Source organism: Vombatus ursinus, unplaced genomic scaffold, assembly GCF_900497805.2.
Source record: "Vombatus ursinus unplaced genomic scaffold, bare-nosed wombat genome assembly UNPS02015255.1, whole genome shotgun sequence".
In the NCBI taxonomy this organism is placed as follows: Eukaryota; Metazoa; Chordata; class Mammalia; order Diprotodontia; family Vombatidae; genus Vombatus; species Vombatus ursinus.
Window position 1 is genome coordinate 2,606,553 of NW_020955033.1, and position 18,329 is coordinate 2,624,881.

An 18,329-nucleotide genomic window follows, 5' to 3' on the forward strand; every position below is an offset into this window, starting at 1 on the left:
ACACACACACACACACACACACACACACACACACACACACACACACACATACACACACATATGCCAGGGAAGATAAAACAAACCAGTTCTTGCCAGAAAGTAACTTTCGTTATTTTGGAGGAGGCAATGTATTTGACCCCAGAGTACAAGAACAGTGGACAGAACTTGGAAAGAGACAGATTTATACTTGATAGGAGTTCCTCAGAAACAGAGCCCTCCAAAAGGGGAATGAGCTGCCTCTGGAGGTGGTTCATTGCCCCTCATAGATCACCAAAAAAAGGTTCAATGATGACTTGTAAAGTATGTTATAGTAGGGTTTCTTTTTCTAGTATAGATTGGACTAGAGAGCTTCTTAGGTTCCTCCCATCTCTGCACTCTGTGATTCTGTGATGTGTACACATGTAAGTAAATGTATTTTCTTGAACTTTTAAGGCAATATCTAATTTAGAAGGAAGGTCTGACATTTCAAAAGATCTTATTTTTTTCCTTTGGAGTTCAGATTGCTATCCTCTGAGTTAGATAACTAAAAAAATGAGGAGGGAAAGAGCTCAATGTTCATAATAATTCACATATTTAGGACAGAAGAATTTAATTTTTCTTAATTTCTGAGGGATGAGTTCTTTTAAAGGAATTAACAGAGAGAAAAGCTAAGTTTTTTAAGAAAAGTAGTGAATCACATTAATACCCCCCTATTTTTTTTTGGTAGGGGGCCAGTAAATTATATGAAATATGTGCAAGGTAAGTAGAAACTTGTAGGGATAGAATTTGGCCGCAGCATTTAGCACTAAAGGTGTACACTTCTAGCATTTTTTAAAGGTGAGAAAATTAGGCCAGTCTTATGAAGATGATGAGAAAGTCTTCAGAGCCTATATACTGAGTTATAAAAGAAATTCCAATACAGTAAAATATGGTTTTAGAAACAAAATGAATAAATGAATCAAAAAGCATTTATTAAATGTTTACTATATGCTAAACAATGTGCTAATGGGATATAAATATGAAAGCAAAACAGTTCCTGTCCTAAAGGAGCTTATATTCTGATAAGGAGAAGCAACATTCATTAGAGTAGATAGCACAATAAAACCTTATTAATTTAGTCTTCACTAATTTAGAATTAATTTCTGATAAATGGATTGCTCTGAATGAAGGCTTACCTTAGCACTATCTATGAAAGAAAGAGCTTGCTTAATATGCAGCTGCCTTTTTGGATAAGGTCAATGGGTGCTATTGATTAAGAACAATTAACAGGCCAGAAGGAGAGAAGAGGAGAGGGAAACTCTACCAAATCCTCTTTGTTTAAACAATCTATGATTAGAGAGTTATTTGAATGTTATGTTAAAATTAAGAGTTCACTAATATCCAGAGGTCTAAGTCAAGAGTAATAAAACTGATTGGGACAATTATCCAATTAAGGAGAAGTGTCTTAGTAGGACTTGGTGAGGTGACAATTAGCATAAAGTTATGTAATAAAAGGAATGAATGGTATCATCATAGAGTTGGATAATAAGGAGGAATAGATGGAGACATGTCAGACTGTCTTGATGTTTTGATGAAAATACTTTGATGAAAGACCACAAGATGTTGGTGAATCAAAGATTTTCTCACGTCTCTGTCCGTGTTTAGTATTCCTCCTAAGTCAGCTGTGTATGCTTTGCTGTGCATCTGCACTCAAGCAACATGCTTATTATAATTTAAGCATCTTTTCATTAATATAAAATTTCTACTTGGTAATACAATATTTTGTTAAAATTTAGTTTAGTGTATTATAACAACTAGAAAATAACCATGTTTTAAAAAATAATTCTATAAATTGGATTTTAAAAATTAAAGTATCCTTCCCAATTATACAAATGGTTTTATGCAGGAAGTTCCCAATTTTTGTCACTTAGCGTTTCACTGATCCATTTATTTGGTTTTACATGTTGCATTTCTCACCACCTTTACCCAGTTATTCTGCTTTTCCTGCAAAAGACTGTTGACACAGCAATCAGTATACTTTTATGTTTTTTAGCAATTCTCTACTGCAAGGGTTCTTGACCTATGATCATGAAGTTGGTTGTTTTTAATTTAGATAATTGTCTTTCAATATAATGGGTTCTTTGTAGTCTCATATATTTTCATTATTTGAAAATACTCTGAAGAGGGGTTCATAGACTTCATCAGATGGCCAAAGAGGTATGTACTACACAAAAAAGCTAAGAACTAGTCTTGTTAGACATGTTTTGAAGTCCATTTTAAGCTTATTCTCAGAAGTAGCTATTTCATGGCTTCTAATGAACTCTTCTAGGTAACATATCAATGAACTATGAAGTACTGAGATGTTGAGAGGTTTTTTCTGTGTGTGGTTGCAAATAAATACGTGGAAAAAATAGGTATTTGTAGAACAAATACTTTGTCTTAATTGCACATTATATTATTCATCTGGATCATTCTGTTCATAGCTACATTGCAGAAGACATTTTTGGAGCTATCTGACTTAATTTTATTTTGTGAGAAAGAATGCAAAACAGATGGGAAAAGGATGGACAGGGTTTTGGGCTTAGGTTTCTTTGAGAGTTATAGGGCAAATTATCTTCTGAAGGGAATGTATGGGGTGTGTCCAAATGTTCTTCAGACCAGACAGAGAACTGCACATTCAGAAAATAATTAGAAAGAGTAACAACATTATGAAAAAAAAAAAAAACAAACCTGCAGCTCAATACTGATAAAATGGAGTGGTTTGTAAAATATGAAAGATGGGTTAGTTCTCATTTTTCAAAAGCCTTTCAAAAAGTCCAGAAGGAAACACAGACAAGCTGATGAACTTTGAAAGTTATATGTTGAATTGATTCTACCTTTAAAAAGAAAAGCAAGCTGTACACAATAGAGAGCTGGGGATTCATATACAATACTCCTTTTTCTTTTCTACTTTATATAGGAAAATATCCATTTTATTCAGTGTTTAAGTCTAAAATTTTAAAAAGGGAAAAACAAAAATAAACATCCCTTCAATGGGAAAAATACTACCATTGTCAATGAACAGTTCTTAAACATCTCGTCTTTTAGGTTAGCTCTGAGATTCTAAGGTAATTCTAAGGTCTAAGGTGAATACTTTTGAATACTTTTGTTTATTATGATAATTTTTATTTGTTCAATGTTCTAGGTCCATGATGTTATGAATGTAGGGAACTCCTCTTGTAGAAAGCCGACCAACTAAAGATAGACAACAAGACTGTAACTTATAATTTTAAAAAGTTGCCTGAAGTGCTATGAAATTAAGTAACATAACCTTGAACTAGGGTCATAAGCTACCATGTTATCAGTAGCAGGACTTGATTCCAAGTTTTTGAGCCTCCAAAGCCTGCCTGGTAATCACAGCATTATACAATTTCTCTATTCAAATATATATATGTATATATAATCAACTTCAAATTGTACTACTTTTTAAAGAGATCATGGCTATTCAAATTATCTCTTAAAAAGTCTTTTAAAATTATAAGGCAATAAGCAAAATTAATGTAAATTAAACGTTTAATTAATGATTATCATAACTGACATTTGTTTTAGAAAAAAGTTATGAAGCAATTGAATTGTATTTGAGTGTGTATGTTAAGACCCTGTGTGTTATGTATATGTATATGAGTATGTGTATGTATATGTGTATGTATATGTATATGTATGTATGTGTATATATATATATACATACACATATTATATACAAGCAAATTTGTCCATATCTTACAGAACTCGGAGCATAATCTTACTCTTTTAAATATTCTATGGTATACATCTACAGTCTTTGTGTCTGTAGTCATTATTTTTTATGTCTCATTATGTCATAATAATGACATTTTGGGTCCTTCTTAATGATTAATTTTATGTCAAATTCTTGGTCAGAAATGACTTTATAGAATCATAAAATTAGAACCGAGCAAAGTTTAGCATAACACCTCATTTATATTATAGATGAGGAAATTGAAGCCTAGAGAAGGTAAGTGACTAACCTCAGCTAGTAAAGTGGCAGAGATGGGCTTTGAATCTAGGTTCTTTGACTCCAAATTCAGCATTCTTTTGACCATATTACAGTCCTTGGTTCTCCAACTATAACATTGTCCCATGGGAAAATATAACTTTATTTACAACCATTTGTTTTATGATACAATTTTCAGGAATGTATTTTAGCAAAAAAGTAGGGACCCCTCATACTGTTGTTTCTTTTAATGTCTTACAGTCCTTAGGGAGTGGAATATATTATTGCATTCAACTGAGATTGATCTATAATATTTATCAGTAAATTTGAACTAAATATGAGAATTTAGAAATCTTTGAGGCTATGTCCCAAACCTTCATTTTTATTAGCAAGTTGTGTCCTTAAAGGAAAGATGGCTACATCTCTCCTCAGGGTTTTAGGGGTAACCCTGAGGCTTTGGGGATGTGTTTTTTAATGTGATATAGCTCATAAAATTCCACCAGTGTGCTTCCCTACATTACTTTTTAATGATATCGATTAGTCACTCAGACTTAGTTTTTAGAAAGGGGTACTTAATAAGGTGATATAGGAAGAATAGTTGGTATAAAATAACTATTCTCAGTATAGTACTCTATGTTTAATAAATATTTATTGAATTTAATTGTTAAAATGATATTTTTGTGATTAGTGTTCTGCTCCTCATTCAAAATACGATTCTCTAATACAATTTGTAGGTATCTCATTTGTAATTTGCAATTTGTAAATTGACTAGTCTATTTATGTATGCTAGAATATACTCGTATGTATTGTGATAAAGATGACTATTTCTATTATGGCCTTTACTTTGCAAAAGTTATTAGTAGGCAGATATAATATTCCAAACACAATTAGGAGATCAAATTTTCCATATGATTGTATTTATTACTGATTTGTGTTATGGCTCTGATTTTGACATATAATATAAAGCAATTATACTTCTGCCTGATTTTATCCCAAAGGTAAGACTATTACCTCTTTATAGATGACTTACAGATCTATATATCTAGGCTCTGTCTCTCAGGCTTCTGTATTGCATCAACAATTACTTATTGGACATTTCAAGCTAAGTGTCCCAGAGATATGTCAAACTCAATATGTCTAAAGCAGTGCACATTAACTTTTCCTAAATCTATGCAACTTCTAAACTTCTCTATTTTTGTCAAAGGCATCATCATTCTTCTACTCTCTTTTGTTTACATCTTTGGAGTGATCATTGAAACTTCACTCTCTCTCACCCCACATATCTAATCAGTTTTTGATGTTTGCTTCAACTATCTCTCACATCTAACCATTTTTGTCTACACATACTGCCACCACCTTAGTTCAGGCCTTCATTAGCTCTTTCCTAGGTTATTACACCAACCTTTGAATCATTCTCTCTGCCTCATCTTTTCCAAGTCCAGTCCATCTTCCACACTGCCAAAATAGTTTTACTTGTGCTTAGATCTGGCCATGTCATTCTCCTATTCAATAAACACCAGTAGCTCTATTATTGTGTCTAGGATAAAATATAAACTCATCTTTTTAGTTTTTCAACCCCTTCAAAACATGGCCCCATATTATCTTTCTAACCTTGTTGTATATTATCCCCCTTCACTCCATGAACTATAGCTTGTCTCTGTTCTTTACATACCCCAGTCCATCTACCATCTCAGTGCCTCTGTACTGACTGTCCCTCAAACACTCTCTTCTCACTTTTGCCTTAAAGATTACCGATTCTCTCTCTCTCTCTCTCTCTCTCTCTCTCTCTCTCTCTCTCTCTTTATGCAGTTGGGGTTAAGTGACTTGGCCAGGGTCACACAGCTAGTAAGTGTCAAGTATCTGGTCTGAGGCCAGATTTGAACTCAGGTCCTCCTGACTCCAGGGCCGGTGCTCTATCCACTGTGCCACCTAGCTGCCCCCTGATTCTCTTTTAACACAAAGCTCAAACGCTGACTTCTACATGAAGTCTTTCCTGATCCCCACAACTTCTAGTGCTGTCTTCCAAACTACATTGTGTTTATTCTCTGTAGTGTATAAATACTTAAATGTGTATTTATTGTCTCTTCCATTAGAATGTAAATATTCTTGAGAGTACAGGTTGTTATATCATTTGTACTTGTACAATAACTAGTACATACTAGGCACTAAATAAATGCTTTTAGATAAATTTATTGATTTTGATTGATAACTTTCTAGGGGGGTATTTAAACATTGAGACTCTCTTATCTATGATGTTATCTGTGCCCACTGTGTCAGATAATCTTTTAGTAATTTGTGTTCTCGTAATCTTTCCATGCATTTCTGATGTGATACATCATCTGACACTGTGATTTCCATAACCCTCAAAATACATGATACCAATCAGAGAATTAAAAGGTTACACTTATAGAAGTGATTTCTATTTAGTTGTATTCTTATTTATTTAAGACAAACTAAATACAACATATGAATATCACAAACAAAAATGTTTATAAATGTATATATGTATGTGAGGAGAGAGAGAAAAAAAGAGGGGAGGCAGAGACAGAGAGAGAGACAGACAGACCCACACACAGTGCCACAATGCAATGTAACTATTTAAAAAAATTTTATGTATCAGAAATTGAAAGTATTATATGCTAACTCATTATGTTACCAGAAATAATATTTCTAGAAAGGTATTTTCCTCTCAAGGTAGTCACAGTGAGAGGCTCTCTCTGTTTAGTGATGGCTATCCAGTGTGGTTGTGTCTTTTGTTAGAAACGTTTTTGGAATTCCATTTTTTTTGTAACTGCCTTCATACCCAGCAACTCACTCTTTTGAATGTATACCCTGATGGCAAATCTGTGTGCTTTGGGCATATATTTGATTTTTGGAAACATCATTTGAAATCAATATTGATGAATAAAGGGGGTAGGCTTATCAAGCTAGTTGTTTTTACCAAGAAAATATAACTATGAATTAATGAGAATGTGTTTTGTTTTTTTTTTGGATATTTTTTAAACTTTTGAGAGGGAGTTCCAAAATGGTTTTGAATAAGAGACCAGTCTCCCATCACTTCTTGAAAGGGCTATTGGAATATTCTTAATTGTATTTAGTCTCAAACCTCTCTAATACATGCTCCACACAACTGCCCAGTGGATGTTCCTTAAGTATAGGTTTGACCATTGTCATTCCTTTCACCAGGAAACTTTAGTGGCTCCCCATTGCTTTCAGAATAAAATAAAAATTTCTCTCTTTTATATTTAAAGTCCATCATAACCTGATTCTTTCCAGCCTAAATTATACCTTGGGTGCTCATTATGTACATTATACTCAGGTGAAACTGACTTGCTTGCTGTTTGTTCCCTGCATGTGCCAACAAATCTCCTACCTCAGGGCCTTTGCATAGCCTGTTATTCATGCCTTGAATGCTCTTTTTACCTCCACCTCTTGGAACCTGTAGCTCCCTTAAAGGCTCAGTCCAAGTGCCACTTCAAGAAGCCTTTTATTTTACTAAGTTGTTAATTTTTTCCTCCCTCCCTCTTCATCACTTTATATTTATTATGTGTATGCCCTCTATTTACTTATCATTGAATATCCTCTTGGTAGGACCTAATCTCTTTAAAAGTAGGGATTTTGAAAAGTCAACTTGACTACTTCTGAGTGAGAATTTCTTTAGTTTTCTACATAAGCTCATTACAAATACTTTGTTCTTTAGTGAACATTCTTGTAGGCTTTGGGGAACATTTTGTATCTTTCTGCTTTATTGTATGTGGTGAAGAGGCAAAAGGGGACTCTAAATCATTCTGAAAGTCACCAATGCCCCATTCTATGCAGAGTATGATTTAACATGACTATATATGATCCAACTAAAATGATTTACAAATATTTAAACGCAGTCTTCTTAATACTTAAGTGGTTGAGTAGCACTGAAATGTTACAGATACTGTACATTCCAAATGCACATTCTATAAAACCAGTATACTCTTCTAAAAATAGTTCAGACTCTGCATGTCTTAGAAATCATACTTCTGGAGAGGGTCACATCTAAGTTGGCAAAACAATTCCAACAGGTGGAGATGTGAAATGAATATAATTTTGGCATGGGAGTTGGGTTGGAGGGAGAGATGGTTTATGGTGATTAAATGCGGTTGAAAAAATTGAGGAAGAGCCAGCAGTCTAGTTGTGTTATAATATGGTAAAAAGAAGAGTGAAATAAGGATGGACAGGAAAATTGAGACCCTATAAGCAAAGATTTTAAAAGCCAGGTTAAGGAGTTTGTTTAGACAATGAAAAGTCACTCAAGATTTTTGAGCCAGTAAGTGACTTTTGTATTAGAAAGATAATTTTGGCAGCTATGTAAAGGATTAATTGGAGAGGGGAAAGACTGCAGACAAAGTCAGTTAGGCAGATCAGAGAGGCCCAAATTGGAACCATAGCTATTCAAGTGAAGAAAAAGGGAGGGATGTGACCAATAATCCCAAAACAGAACCAGCAGGTCTTGAGAAAAGTTTGAAAGGTAGAAGATAAGGAAAAAGAAGATTTATATCTTCTTAAATACACGTCTGTCTTAGACCCAAAGGAATATTTAAATAGTTGGCCTAAGATGCTGGCTATTTGGCTGCTACTTCATAGATTCATAAAAATTGCTATATTAGACGGAATCTAAGAGGTCATCTAGTTCACCCAACTTATGACTCCCCAAACAAATGATATTCTAGCTTCTCCTTGAACCTATAATGGTAATAGAAAACTCACCAACCAACCAGAACAAACTATTCTATTATTTGAATTCTAATTGTTATGAAGTTTTTACTCATGTTGATCCAAAATCTGTCTCCCACCATTTAACTCCCACCATTTTAATAGTTTATATTTGGGAACAAAGTAGAAAAAGTGCAATCCATTTTACAGATTCAATAAGTATCTGCTATGTACATGGAACTTTGTTAAGCCCTCAGGCTACAAAACAAAGCAAAGAAACATACCTTACCCTAATGACTCCCCCACAGAGTGATATTGCAGTCTTTCACTGAAGCCTTCCTCTAGTAAGAGAAAAATCACTACTAACTAGATCAAACCATTCCATTACTAGATAGTTTTAATTGTCTAATAGGTAGGTATCTTCTAGGTTCCTTCATTTCCTGGCTAAAGCCATCCGCTAATCTATCAACTGATATTCATTCAACACTTTTAGCTCCCTCTATACACATCCAAGCTGGTCAATGTCTCTCCTGATAATATAGTGACCAAGAATCAAGCAGAGTATTTCAGAGGTAGTCTGATCAGAGCAGAATGCATCCAAAATGTTGCTTACCTTGTTTTGGACAGTATACTCCTATTAATTCAGCTGAAGAGGATATTTTTTAAGGGGTTGACTCATTTACATTTCCTTTGAGGTTCTCTAAGATGATTATTGAACATTGACCAGAGATTTTATTTTGATATTTTGTGGGAAATTCAACCTATAAAAATCATTTGATAACATCATCTTATCTAGCAGCCACCAGAGAAACAAATATTTTCTATCAGAAAAATACTTCACAAAAGTCATGCTTTACACACTCCTTTGGCTACCAAGTGGTAAATTTGTGAATTACTTAATCATTAAGTAACAGAAAATTTATTTGTTTTTATAGTACCAAAAACCTACATCTAAGCTAAAAATTAATCACAATAACATCACTAATTACAATAAAGGTGACAATTTATTAAGACTTACTAGTTTTTTTCTTGGTGAATTTTGAACCTGCAAGTTTTAAAAATATTTCTATTGTTACCATTTTTAAAAACATCACCTCATCTTCCAGTTTGTTCATATCTCCTCCTCCACTCTTTGTTTATTCCTTTTAAACAAAGAATATGGAAAGAAGAAAAAAAAAACAGTCTAGCACTTAACAACATCTGACACTATAGCTGTTTTCCACAGTCAAAGATACCCACTTCTACAAAGAAGGGATATATAAATATACATACATACATACACACATATATATGTAATTATCATGGGGTTTCTGGGTCAAAAGCAGCACACATAATTTTTTAAAAAATCATGTTAAAGGAAAAGATAATTAAATTATTAGAGGGACACATTTATTTCTATAGAATAAACAACATTTTGAAATTGCTTTTTGTCATTAAAAGTATTTATAAAATCTTCTACTGCATTCAGCTGGCTTGCTTCCCAGAAAGGATCACTCTAGATACCTTGCCAAATATCACATAGGATATTGACACCACAGAGGCCAAATTGCTATGTATGGTAGCATAGTGTATATTTGTGAGTGCTTTCTGAAACAGTTAACATTAGTGAATAAATTCACGGCTGTATGGGAGAGCACTAGCAGATTCACATAAAGAAAATGCATTTTTATTACTAATTATTCTGACAACCTAATTCTTGCTTGCATATATTGTGAAGCTGCCAGTTGCTAGTTGGACTATTAATGGAATAGAATTAAGGTCTGATGTTATTTCCCTTTAGTTAAGCCTGTATCTGGTTTATGAAGGGATGCTGGCTGGTTGGTACTGAGCTGTCTACATTGGGTAGATGCCTGTATTCTCCCTTATACCAAGGGTGAATATCATTCACTGGCCTCCAGGACATGCATAGCTTCTGGGTGAAAGAATTGCCTCTTCTGTGTGTGCACAAGTCCAGATAGCATTGACCTTTGCAGGTGGGGAAATGGCATACTGAATTTTGGCCCAGAATAACCTGTGGAATGTGGGTAATAAATATCCCCCTCATTATTATGTGTGTATTATGGGTACATTCTTTTTATGTACCTGAAAGTAATTCTATATAATAATTCTATAATAAATTGTAATAGTGATACATAATGTAAAGAATTCTAGATTTTAAATCAGGATAAATTTGTGTCTTTGACCTGTACTATCTAGATAACCCTGGGAAAGTCATTTAATTTCTAAGAATCTCCATTTTCTTATCTGTAAAATGGGAATAATATTTGCACTACCTTCCACACAGTTTTGTGAAGAAAGCCCTTTTAATATCTTATAGTGCTATATAAATGTAAGCTATCTTCATCATAATTATAGTAATCATTGTTGGAATAAGCCTATAAGGAGGCAATGAGAGAAAACTACACAGCAGCCTGATTACTCTGGATCTGAGATTTACCTGAATATAAGATTTCCCTAAAACCTTGGGTGTTGGTGGCAGAAGTAACTAATTAAAGCTAGCATTTACATAGCACTTTAAAGCTTGAAAAACTCCTTACAAGTGTTATCTCAGATGGATCCTCACAACAACCCTCTGATGTAGGTGATTTTTCATGTCCATTTTCTGGATGAGGAAACTGAGGAAGAGGGAGGATAAATGACTTCCTGAGGGTCATACAGATATTGCGGATATTGTGTTTGCAGTAGGATTCAAACTCAGGTGTACTTGATTCTAAGTCCAGCCCTTCATTCATCCTTTTGCTTGACTGCCTGTGCATAGCAGCCAAAGCCAGGACTTGTTGGAATAACACTGATTTGCACTTAAGGAAGGAAAGTGCTATCTTCCCACTGACCCTAGTACACATCCAGTTGAGCTCATTGAAGAACAGCATGGTGTGGTGTTTAAAAAGTTCAAGAGACAATTTCTGGATAATTAATAATTTTTATTAATAATGCTAGCATTTTATTAATAAAAGGAATAGTCACTTGGCCATCTCTCTCTTGGGCCAGAGATGACTCATGGTGGTGGGCTAATAGTTTATATGTCCTTGGAAGGTTGGTTGTTCCTGAGGGTGGCAATCAACTCTGATTGGTTAACAATTAATGAGAGTGTATATTACAATGAGAGATGGACCCACTCCAATGCTGTGCTGGGGGAATGGAACTTTGACTATATCATTTACTTCTAAATTGCCCAGTTTGGGGCAATCTAATTAAAGAATATGTCCCCACCCAAACCTGAGTAGAACCCAATGGGCAGGAATTCACCTAGATAAGATGGTCTAGGTGGGATAAATTTTTGGCAGAGGTCAGTAACGTCCTTCAAAGACAGGACTTTGAACAAGGAAATAGGACAGGGAAAAAACCTAGATCTCCCCCAACAGTTGGTTATTAATAATAATTTCTCTCAATGGTATTGTACTAGGGGATAGGGATGGAGATAGGGATTAGAGATAGAGATGGAGATTAAACCTAGATTTTCATTGATGTAGGGAATTCCCAGGTGAGGAAACTCCTTCTACCAATGTAGGTCATCACTTCTGCAACTTATAATCTTGAGAGTTGAACAAAATACTGAGAAGTTAAATCACTTTACCAGCAGCACTCTGCCGGTATGGGTCAGAGGTAGGGCTTGAACTTAGATCTTCCTATTCTAGAAATAACCATAATTGTAATAATTTGAATTTTTATGTGTCTGTGTGTATATATATATATATATACATAGTGTTTGTCTCCAAGGAGCTTAAAGAGTTTTATAATGTTTGCTTTTGAGATAGGCAGAAATATTATGGTACATCGTGCAGATCCACAAATAGAACTCCAGCTTTCTGATTTCCAGTCCAGTAGAATGATACTTTCTCCAGACCTGCGTTTCATGAATTTTAAGCAACCCTGGGTACAAAGTCTCCTTCAACCAATGATGCACATCTGTAATTTATAGTTTTAGAGGGTCACTTGTGGGGTACTGAGGTATGACTTCTCTGTGGTCACACAGAGCTAGTGCATGTCAGAGGCAGAACACAAACCAGACTTCAGTCAGTCTTCTATCCACCACATGCTGGGTGCAAATTTTTGTGCAAATTACCATTCTCAAATTAAAATCTAAAGGATGACTCAAATTCTGTATTACAGCTCTGTTGTTAGGATGTTTATGTTTATACTTCAAGCATATTCATAGTGTCTAGGCACATGGCTAAGAACACAACAGTAACAGTTTCAATGAGGTTGTGTACATTTAAATTTATATTTTGCTATGAAAGTCTTAACTGTGGGAATAAAATTATGCTCTTAAGTATTCTTAGTGGATAGAAACATTTTTGCATAAAATCAATGGTATAATTATATGTTTATTTCAGTGTTTACAATATTTTAAAACAATTAAAATAGCATATATTTCCTTTGTAGAAATACTTCCAAGGGATTTGAACTTAAAGGAGAAGTTCATAAAGCATTTTACAGGTAACAACTTTGTTTCTTGATAAGATTTCAATATGTCATGACTAAGAAAGCAAAAAGTAATATAGTTTAGGTATTTAATTGTCATATATCACACATCACATATCAGATATCAATTGGGAAAAATAATGGTAAAGCTCTTGTTTTTTCTATCATGTCAGACTTCTCATAGAATCAAAAATTTGGAGCCAAAAAGAATTTTAGAGGTTTTTGAGTCTAGACCTCTTATTTTTAAATAAAAAGTCTGAGACTCAGAGAGGAAGGACACACAAATAATAGTGACTGAGGTGGGATTTGAATGCAGTTCTTCCAGATTCCAAGACCAGAATTCTATTCACTATGCTCTGATTTAAACCTTAAATGAGAATATAATTGACATGAGAGTTGTCCTTAGAGAACAAGTGGTTTGGGTTAGCAAGAGGGATGTAAGTTAGATCAAGACTTCTCTGACAAAATTAAAAACTGTAATGCTTTGTCAATGCACTAAATCAGTTGCAGATTCAAATGTGTTATCTCCTTTTGAGTTCGTTTTAAAGAAAAAACATAAATTGCCATTTGATGATAGGTTTGGATGTGGCCTTTATTGAAAGTAAAGTATTTGAAAATCACTCAAGTAATTCTCAAATTTTTGGTCTCAGGACCTATTATCACTCTTAAAAGTTATTGAGGACCTCTCAAAGAACTTTTGTTTATGGGGGTCTATATCTATCAACATTTATTATATTAGAAATTTGAACATCTTAGTATTGTTATGAAAATGATTTTGACTTCATAGACTCCCTGGAAGACTTTCACTCTTTGAGAACTGTTCATCTAGAGGCACCTTAAGGTTTCTTGCTGCTTTATTATTTTTTAATATGAAAGCCTAAGAGAACATAAATGACTAGCTTTAGACAATATAACTCTCCTCTATAAACAGGAATTCCCAAAGAAGCAAACATAAAGAAAATAAAGACCCAATAGGTCCAATTCTGTTTGGGACCCAGTACTACCATAAGTCTAATGCTTGTCTTTCTAAAATATACTAAAAAAGGAGGGGGCAGCTAGGTGGCACAGAGGATAGAGCACTGATCCTGGATTCAGGAGGACTTGAGTTCAAATCTGGCCTCAGATACATAACACTTACTAGCTGTTTGACCTTGGGCAAGTCACTTAACCCCATTGCCTAGCCAAAGAAAATTAAAAAAAATATATTAAAAAGTCCCCCCTAGAAATAAATAGAGGCTCCATTATGTGAACTGTGGATAATGGACAGCAAAGTTAGAATATTTTTTTTTTATATTTATGATAAGCCTGATTTGCTTCTTCCCACAATGGAAGGATAAGGATATGGGAGAATGGTCAAGTTCTTTTAAGGGAATACAAGGTTGTGAACTATGCAGCCACACTATCCCTGTCAATAAAGTACTAGCAAAGTAGTTTGGATAATGGCTTTCTGTTTATAATAAACATTCTTTTACTGTTAAATAGGACCAGTCACATTTTCAGCTGAGTGTAACAAACACTTCCATCGACTGTATCACAATACTAGGGATTGCACTATACCAGCTTGTAAGTAAGACTGAAAGTACTTTTTTTCTTTAAATGTAATCTTTCTCCAATAAATGCACATGATCTTTAACCACATGCTCCTGACACTTGGAAGGCAATAGACTAAACACGGTGTGATATTATTTATACAACTGACGCGATTTGAGGGCTGAATCCTATTGTAAATACATTGAGTGGTACCAGTTTCTAAATGGGAATATATCCAAATCTTAAAAAGCCAGATTCCATCGAGACCCAAATGGATTGTTATCATCTTTCAAAAATATCTGGCAGGAAAATATTTTCCATCCATGTGGAGATAAAATGTCGTCTGAATTATAAGTTAGAAATTCCTCACAAGATAATAATTGAAAAATAAAAAGAAGTGTCTTTGTAGATCCTAGTATAAAACCATACATCTCCTGGACAATTAAGTCTTATTTTTAAAAAATTATTGAACATGTTCCTCTGGAAATCTAAGTTTTAGAAAGTAATGCTATTTTCAGATATAACATTAAAATGATATAATTTAAAATACAAGTCTCCTCCATCTTCCTACATATAATAGTCTCCAATAAGCATATATTCTGATGAAAATAAAACCAGTGAATAAAAAAGAATGACCACATATATTTGTGTGGATTAGCCTATTACTAAGTCCTAGCTGACAGAAGTATATGACCACTGATTGACCAGCCTGTGTACTAGAAAGTTACTATGTACCCAATAACTGGTTTAGTCAGCTTCATTTAGGCAAGGAATATAAGACTTTCCTAATAATAACCAGTTCAACAAACTTTAATCCAGATATCCACAGATAGCACTTTCCTAGTCACAATGGACTAATGGTCAATAAAGGGGTTTACCATCTGGGGCACCCAATGAATGACTTATCTCTCCAACTTGGTCCCTGTGCATCTGCCCAGCAGCAACAGTCAGATATAAGAGCAGAAACTCAGAGATCTGTACTCTCAGTTGGGTTAGTCATCTCACCGTAAGCCTACACCACTATTCACACTTGCCTGTGTGACTAAGAGCTGGATGCTGCCTGACTTGTGATGCTTGAGTGCTTTTGTTACTTCTCAGTACCTTACCCACAAACTTCCTGCAATATTCAATTGATTTTTTGATCCCACTTTATGATTTATATCAAGGTTCTCATAGATTTCAAGATATCATAGATAGCAAGATTTCTCATAGATTGCTTAAGGAATTTGTCATGTTTTCTCTTTACTGTACAAAAGAGTCCTTTGGAGTCTTCTATAAAAAAAAAGGATTCATTGTGTGTGTTGCAAAGCCTATGGAGTAGAGTTAGATGATTTTTAGTGCTCTCCAACTGTAACTATTATGTTATATTATATCATACATAGGCAAGAACTGATTCAGCATTACTTTCTATGAAAAAATGCTTATGGATTTTAGTTGACCAAATTCCATAAGAAAAAAAAACTGTGGGATCACTCTCAGGCAGGGGGTAGAGAGATGTATGGATAATATTAAAATACATTATATAAGTAAAATCTGCTTTCAAACCTTTAAAATATTTCAACAAAATATGGGAACAGCGTGATGAAACACCCAAAAAATTCAAGGATCTCATATAGTGTTAATAGAAGTACAGTGCCTAGAACATAGGAAGTAATGGTCCCAACTCTACTTAGTTTCAATCAGATCAGATACAAATTACTGTGGTCATTTCTTTAAGAGGGACATTAAAAAACCAGAATATAACCAAAGGAAGATTTTGAGGAGGCTTAAAAATCATGTGAAGAATAATGGAAGGAAACAGAAATATTGAGCGTAAAGATGAGAAGGCTTAGACATAGTTATGTTAGCAGTGTTCATATGTCTAGATGACTGTCATATGGAAGACAGATTAAATTTAATCCATATAGCTCCATAGGGATGAACTAGGACAATTGGATGGGAGCTATAGCAAGGTATATTTTGGCTTGATATAAGGAAAATTGTCTTAACAATAGAACTGTCCATAAATGAGAAGGACTGCCTTGTGAAGTAATGAACTTCCTTTTTCTCCAAAGTTTCAAGCATAGGTTGAATGACTACTATTAGGGATATTGTTGAGGAAATTTCTGTATGAGGTGGCAGCTGGAGTAGATGACCATGAAATTATTGAATTTACTAGTATCTAATATAACAGGTTTTTTTTAAGAAGTCTCAGAGTTTTCTTTTCTGAATTTATAACCTTGTGTTTAAGAAAATAAAATATTGTCTTAAGGAAAAACTGTTAACAAAACTAAGCCAGCTTTAGAATAGCTTATTAGATCTAGAGATGAGGAAAATTACCTTAAAACCAAAGCAGAATTACTTAACTAAGCAAGCACTTGATGAGTGCCAACTACATGTGAAGCAAATATTCATTGCAATTGGGGGAAACAAAAGAAATAAAAAATAAACTCTATGCCTTTGAAGATTTGTTTCATTTAGTTACATATGATGATATAACCATTATGCACAATGATAAATGATAACTTAAGCAAACAACTACTGTTGAGTTTCCTAGTTGTATAGTATCTCAAATGAAACATTTTCTACTCATTTTTTATAGATTACAAAAGATGTGCAAGACTGCTAACAAGGTTAGCAGTGAGCCCGCTGTGTACACAGCCTTAGAAAATGTAACATGTAAGTATGTACCTATTTTTGTATCATCCTTATGCTGCATATCCTGGCTTTATTATCAGGATGTGACTAATATAGTCGCATGAAGCTAATTAATCCAACACGTAGTTTTCGTGTAACTAAATGTTCTCATTCTATTGCCTATACCAGGAAGAACTAAGAGCTAAAGCAAATTGTCATTTTTCAGTAATAGAAAATTTATTTACCTGTAATGAATTAAGTGGTATATGCCATTATTGTCATATGCCAATATTGATATTTGATATTGGTCATTTATATGACCAAGTCATATAAAACAGGTAACACCTTTGTTTTTCAAGAAATTATGAATGAGGGGTAGCTAGGTGGTGCAATGGATAGAACACCAGCCCTGGAGTCAGGAAGACCTGAATTCAGATCCAACCTCAGACGCTTACTAGCTGTGTGACCTTGGGCAAGTCACTTAACCCCAATTGCCTCACCAAAAGAAAGAAAAAGAAAAAAGGATAAACTATTAATGACATACAAACTCCTGAATAATACGTAAGTTTTTGACATATTTTACTTTTTAACCTCAAACCATATTTTCAACTGTACATATATATTATGTGTATGTATATGTATGTATATTTATATGTCAGCCTTCTCTGCTTGTACCCTTGTAGTGAAGCCAACAAATATCAATATATCCATTGACTTTACTTGCATGATTTTGTCAAGCTCTTCCTAGAATTTTTCTACCTCTTCATCCTCTGCAACAGACAACAGTTAATAAGGTGTGTGTTCTTCATAGTGATTTTCTTTTTGCATATCTTCATCCTGAGCATGACAAGGTGAAATGACTACAGGTCAAGCAAAGATATTTTTGTTGCCTTTAGGGACACAGTGAAATTAACTCTGCCAACACCTTTATTTAGCTCTCCAAGGAGGCCATACTTCTATTAAGCTGCAGCTTCCTTATATCTTTTTGTTTCATTCATAGCAAGAACCTCTCATATCTGTTCTCTTCTCTCCACTCACATAGCCACCTCATAGTTTAGGTCCTTGTTCTCTTTGCCTGGTGTATATGTATATGTATATGTATATGTATATGTATATGTATATGTAT

General features: G+C 34.1%; 1 protein-coding gene across 1 annotated transcript in view; it reads left to right on the forward strand.

Annotated features, from left to right (window-relative positions):
- The window catches only part of LOC114031789 (ALK and LTK ligand 2-like), a 26,197-nt gene extending 8,964 nt beyond the window's left edge, over positions 1 to 17,233 (forward strand). Inside the window, exons 3-5 of the mRNA XM_027846911.1 lie at positions 13,019 to 13,072; positions 14,540 to 14,620; positions 17,169 to 17,233. Of these exons, the coding sequence (XP_027702712.1) occupies positions 13,019 to 13,072; positions 14,540 to 14,620; positions 17,169 to 17,233 (200 nt within the window). The remainder of the gene's footprint in view (positions 1 to 13,018; positions 13,073 to 14,539; positions 14,621 to 17,168) is intronic.
- Positions 17,234 to 18,329: the final 1,096 nt, after the last annotated feature.